Source organism: Marmota monax, unplaced genomic scaffold (assembly GCF_021218885.2).
Source record: "Marmota monax isolate L192 unplaced genomic scaffold, Marmota_monax_Labrador192_F-V1.1 WCK01_AAM20220418_F8-fsc00017, whole genome shotgun sequence".
Taxonomy (NCBI): domain Eukaryota; kingdom Metazoa; phylum Chordata; class Mammalia; order Rodentia; family Sciuridae; genus Marmota; species Marmota monax.
In genome coordinates this window covers 24,402,980-24,409,447 of record NW_026695241.1, presented here as the reverse complement: position 1 = coordinate 24,409,447, position 6,468 = coordinate 24,402,980, and the positions used below count along the sequence as shown (strand labels likewise).

At 41.7% G+C, this 6,468-nt stretch overlaps 1 protein-coding gene across 1 annotated transcript; it reads left to right on the top strand.

Annotated features, from left to right (window-relative positions):
* The first annotated feature begins 384 nt into the window (after positions 1–384).
* On the top strand, positions 385–813 carry LOC124090446 (ribonuclease pancreatic-like). Its single transcript, XM_046441130.1, has one exon. It carries the CDS (start codon positions 385–387, stop codon positions 811–813), a length of 429 nt encoding a protein of 142 aa, XP_046297086.1.
* Positions 814–6,468: the final 5,655 nt, after the last annotated feature.

Genomic DNA, 6,468 nt, shown 5'->3' with positions numbered 1-6,468 from the left:
TGTGTTGAGCAGCAGATGGGCTGCTAGATGCAAACACTTGAGAGATGAAAGTTTTTAGGTTAACTGGTCTTCTTAGGTAAGGAGCAAGAGTTGCTTTAGGATTTGTAAATAACCTTGTATGGCAGGGACTCCTTTATGACGAATCACTCCACTTCTCACCTCTTACCCAGGGAAATGTAAGAGTATGAGATAGAAGTAGGATGTGGGAATATTTGTGGTGAGTGCATAGAAGGAAAGTGAAGATAGAAGCAGAAGAGGAAAATTGCCAACCTTAAATGTCTGGATCAAGATAGGCCAAAAGTTCTTAGAAACAGGTATTTTGGGGAAAGGAAAGAGGCTTGCTGCCTGACCCTGCTCTTTCTGTGACCTGCTTTCCCAGAAAACATGAATCTGAGGTGGATCCTCCTCCCTCTCCTCCTTCTCCTGGACCTAACTGTCTTCACTCCAGCCCTGTCCTTCTCAAAACGACACATAGACAATCCCAAGTCGTTGGTCCCAGGAGGAAACCGCCGATACTGTGATGTGATGATGAGGCGCCTCTGGATGATCCATAAGGGTAAATGCAAGCAGATCAACACTTTCATTCATGAGAATCTGGCCATCATCGTAGATTTCTGCAAAACTCCACCAGTGTCCTGTATGAACATCCCTTCCATGCACAACTGCCATGACAGTACTCATGATGTTAGGGTCACTGACTGCTTTGCCACCCCAGGAACCCGACCCCCTCATTGCCACTACCGCAAGATGGACTCCACCAGGACCATCCGTGTGGGCTGTGAACAGGGGGTACCTGTTCACCTGGATGGCTAGGCTCCTCCCAAATCTGACATGGGAACCAAGCGACTTGCTGCTTACACCTTTAAATCTTTGAGGCCCTGTCAGTCTTTCCTGTAAAGGCTTCTTCCCTTTGAACGTTGGATCCCTCATTGCTCCCGCGCGCTCTTGCGTGATTCTGCATTTCTCTCACAGTTGCTACTCCCCACCCCACGTCCCCCATCCCTGACATTGTTAGGTTTTTGATGCAGGGTAAGATATGCATGAATAGAGGGTTGCGGGGACGCAGTCGGTGTAACGGAGATCTACTCTGAGAAAGCTTTGCTCGCACGGAGCTGCTAAGCAATCCGGGGATTGTGGTGGGCTATGTCCTTGTGCTGCTCTAATAAGGGCTCCACATGGCTCCGCCCCGCCCGCTCCCCAGTCTCCCTCCCACGCCCCCGGGGAGCTCCGAGGATCTACTGCTTCTATCTCTCCCATGGGCTCCTGCGAAGAGGATTAGGGACGAGTCCTGGGAGGGAGACCAGTTTCCTCTATGGAAACAAACCCCAGTAGTAGCTGCTCAGTGGAGAAGAGGGGTGACTAGAGTCCGCTAGGCGCGGTCGTCAGCTCCGGCGAGCTCCGGAGGCCCTCTACTGGCCGGCAGAGGGCGCCGCGCCACCTGAATCCCGCTGCCTGCGTCTAGAACTTAGGATGGTGTGTGACAGGCTAGAAGTTATTGAGCTGGAGGATAGTAGGAGAATGAACAAGAACAACAACAAAACAAAACAAAATCATCCAGCGTAAATACAATCTAATTTTCAAAAAACAGATTTCTGAGTCTATCATAACATTCATGCACTCAGGCTCTTTAGTACTGAACTTGCCACCTTCAGATTTACACTCGAGCACAGAGGCATAAAGGAAAAGAAAGTAGGATATGTACAGTGCATCTTACTTGTGTGATGAGCTTTATCGTTTGACTGCACTGAAAAGGAGCTTATTTCTTCCTCAGAATCCACTGTGGATAGAATCCATTCTGAAGGACGTTCTTGTATTCACAAGAGGGAGCAGTCATAGGTGACCATGTCTTCTGTGACTTCCCCCAAAATTGTGACCGGGCTTTGACTCACAAGAGGTACCTCACTCTAGGGCGACCATCCATGAACTGACTGGCCAGGCACCCACAGGTGTGAGGGTTTTCCCTCCTGGAATAATGGTAACAAAATCTAAAAATTTCATTTCACATCTCCCGTACCAAGAGCTGTTAACTTCAGTCATTGCTTTTGACCTTCAGCAGTTAACCTACTGCTTGTTATAAAGGCGCCTTCCATAAATCTTTAATGAAACATCGTGGTAGGTCTAGTTGTTGATAGATGCTCATTTCTAGATTAGAAGAATTCCTTCCTTCTACTTCCGGTTTCTTTTCTTGCAGGGATTGGGAATTTATTTATTTTTTGATGGGATCAGGAATTTTATTGAATGATTTTTTTTTACATCTAATGATATGATCAAATAGTATCTATCTTTTAATCAGTTAAAGAGGTGAATAAGGTGAATAAGATTAATTGCTTTTGGAATATTTAACCAATCTTGGTTTCCTTGGATAAACTCATTTTGTTTGTGCCTTTTATCTTTTTTTTACATAAGTGATTTTAGTTTTTTAATATTTTGTGAGTTATTATTGCACGATTTTGGTATCCTGGTTATATGTTAGCTATCAGAAAGGAGTGAGGGAGTATTCCTTCTTTTTGTATTTTCTGTGATTGAAATTATGTTATTTTCATTTTTTTAAGAGAGAGAGAATTTTTTAATATTTATTTTTCAGTTTTCTGTGGACACAACGTCTTTATTTTATTTTTGTGTGGTGCTGAGGATAGAACCCAGCACCCCACACATGCCAGGCAAGCGCGTTACCACTTGAGCCACATCCCCAGCCCTTATTTTCATATTTGATAGAACTCATTTGTAAGGCTCTCGGTCCTGACATTTTCTTTAAGGCTATTTTTAACTTGCATTTCAGTTTTCTTAATGGTTACAGAGATGCTGACTTTTCCATTTCTTCATGAAAAAGCTTTAACAGATTGTGTTTATTCCTAAGAATTTATACATTTCACCAAAAGTTTAAAAAAATATTAGCACAGTTGGGCATGATGCTGCACGCCTGTAATTCCAGGGACTCAGGAGGCTGAGATAGGAGAATTGCAAGTTCAAGGCCAGCCTCAGCAACTTAGCAAGACCCTGCCTTAAAATAAAAAATAAAAAGGACTGGTGATGTGGCTCAGTGGTTAAGTGCCCCTGGGTTCAATCTCTGGTATATAAAAAAAAAAATTAGCACAAAGTCATTCATAATCTGTTTAATATTTATAGTACCTGCTTTTTGTCCTTTTTTCCCTTTTTCTTTCTTTTTATTTATTTATTTATTTTTTTGAGGATTTGGGAATCAGGCCTAAGGCCTTATGCATGCTAGGCATGTGCTCTTCTACTGACCTACATCCATAGCCCTTTCTTTAAATTGTTTTTTTTTTTTTTTTTTTTGGTGTGTGTGTGTGTGTGGCACTGGAGATTGAGCCCATAGGCACTTTACCCCTGAGTTACTCTCCCAACCTTTTTCATTTTATTTTTGAGACAGAGTTTCACTTAGTTTTTCAGGCTGACCTTGAATTTGGGACTCTGTCTCAGCCTCCCAAGTAGCTGGGATTACAGGCATGTACTACAGTGCTTGGCTTTATATCTTATTTTTATTTTGACATTTTATTCGTATTTTTTTGTTGATAAAACTTAAGAGGTATGTCTCTCTTTTTAGATTTACTAGACAAAGACTTTCTCAGTGTAAAAAGTAACCACTTGTACAATCATGTAGAAACTTTGTTAGAACTGTGCCACAATCTGTGGCACCTCCTGAGCCACACAGATCTACTCCTGTAGCTTAAAAAAACAAAAATAAAAACAAAAAGCCCCCCAACAACATCAACAACAACAACAACAATCCTTCAATCTTCTGTGGACTGGTGTTCCCAAACAGAAACTTAGAAGAGGTAGAATAGTGGGTCAAACAAACTATAGCTGCTGATCTCCACACTGCAGCTGGCATCCATCCACTTCCCTTTTCTTATGAATTCTATTTGCCTTCGCCCTAATTTCTGAAAGGCTTATCTTGTGCGTGATCCAAACCTTCAATGAAAGGGGCCCAAACCTGTATCTTTCTTGGACTGAAGTGACTGCACATGAACATTCACAGCTATAACAGAGAATGGAAGTACCAGGAAGCACCCATATATATCATCTGGGCTCTACATGTATTCTTCTCTTCCTGCATTGCATAAAAGCAACCGTATCTCTTCCTGCTAATCAGGGTTATTTAGCTGTGACAACTCGGTGACTCCTATTCTCATCTGCTGGTCCTTAGACACCAGAAGTCCAAAGTGTTCTGATAGCAGATGTAGCTTGCAGTTCAGTGGGACCTTTGCCATATCACTTGGCAAGGGTACATCCTCTTTGGGGATCTCGACCTTTAACCCTGCTGAACTCAGAGGTACAGAAATAAAAGCACAGTATTTCTCAGTGGGTCAATTGAGGTGATGGTAAGTGAAACCTCTCCTACTTCTACCCTTTGTTTGCTGGATCCATGTATCTTTCTAGAGTAAAGTATCATTTAGAAGTCTCTTATAAACACATTACATCTTGAAGTATGACACCCTATGCCTTCAGAGTGCTTCCTTTGAGCTGCTACTTCATTGTGCTTTTGAAAGCCCTCCCTCCTCTCTCTCTCTCTCTCTCTCTCTCTCTCTCTCTGAGCTGGAATGGTTTGTAATTCCTTTTTGTTCCAATATAAATGCATGAATGGACCCTTCCTAATAAGTTCTCTAGTTTTTTTCCACAAATAGGTGATTAGTAAGAAATAACTTCAACAGAAATTAGGGAACTCTGAACTGTGATTAAATGAGATGTGATAGTTTTAGTAGTTTACCTAACTTTCCTTGGTTATCATCCCATGATCTTGATTTTACTTATTAAGTTAGCAGAGTAATTTGGCGATGACCTGAATCACACTTTTATCTTATGTTTACCTTTTGTCTTTTCCAGATTTAATGAAAGATTTGTCTTGATATAATCCAGTGATGCAGACCATATGGGAAGTTCCCATCTCTTGGTGCCAAAAGGCAAGATTAGTCTTTCCCTTGCAGTATCCTGGATATCACAGGGATGAGAGTAGGCTCTCACTGAGTGTACCTGTCTGCTGCAATGGAGGAAGGATTGATCTTCTTGGTTGGAGTGTATCCCTCTGTCCAGGCATGGTGGTACATGCTGTAATTGGTAACCTGGGATGCTGAGGCAGGAGGATCCCTAGTTCCAGGCCGGCCACAGCAACTTAGTGAGACCCTGTCTCAAAAAATAAAAAGGGATGGGGATATATCTCAGTCATAAATACCTGGGTTCAACCCCCAATATCAAAAAAAAAAGAGGATGAGGAGGAAGAGGAGGAGGAGGAGGAGGAGGAGGAGGAGGAGGAGGAGGAGGAGAAAAAGTACCACTCTGAGCTAGGAGTTAGTCTGAGTGAAGAGTTAGTTTGGGAAATATACACTCATTTCTTTGACCCATAGATACTGATATCACTGGTTATCATATGTGAAAAATAGACAACATCCTTATTCAAGAATTCCTTCACAGGTTTAAGTTCAGTATTTGGCATGATCATGGTCCCAAAGCAGTTGTTGTCCTTCAGGCTGGGAAAATTCTCTTTGAGTGACAGAACTTGCTAGATTGGCCACATTGACTAAGAATGTGTCACCATGTATCTCTCTTTTAGCTTTCAAGGACCTAGGCAGGTTATTCTGGCCAAGAAGTGCAAGAGGAAAGAACATACATTCTTTTTAAAATTTTGAATAATAACTCAATGTTAAAACTCTTAGGTTCAGGATTTCAAAGTTCAGGCAATACTGAAAGAATACTTATGATATACACATTTGATTAATGCAACATTTGCATGTATTTCTGTCAATAAATTAAACAGGGTGCAAGTCTGTAGGGCAGACAGGAGTAGGGCAGAGCAATAGGGACAGATATACACCATTCCAGTGTCAGGGAATCAGCATCTCAGTGTCAGTGGCTGTTGCAGTGGTTGGCTGGTGCTTTACTGACTTCCATCTGCATTATTTTCTTCCTTATTTCTGCAGAAGGAACTTAAGTCACCTCCAAGATTGAAAGTCAGAGTCTACAGAAAACAACTCAGCATTCCCCTTTAGAGATGCAGGGATATCAGTGCCCAATGCTCACGATGCAGTAATTGTATGGGCTGCCCCAGACTTCTCTGTTGAAATTCTCACTAGGAATTGAGGGTTATAGGAATCCTCATCATTTCTTCTCTCAAAGGCAAACGATATGTTTATATTCTTTGTCTTTCACATGTAAACATGTTTTCCACTTCAAAAAAAAAAAAAAAAAACTCTCTCAAAACATTTCGCTGGGTGCCGTGGTTCACACCATGCAGGAGGCTGAGGCAGGGAGATTGCAAGTGTGAGGCCAAACTGGGCAACACAAGTGAGACGCTGTCTCAAAATAAAATAAAAAATAAAAATAAATAAATAAGGCAGGGGATGTAGCTCAGTGGTAAAGTGCCCTTGGGTTTCATCTCTAGTACTGCAAAAACACTAACACAATTTATATAAACATGATTGTAAAATGTCTAAGGAGTATGTTTTTTGAGAAACA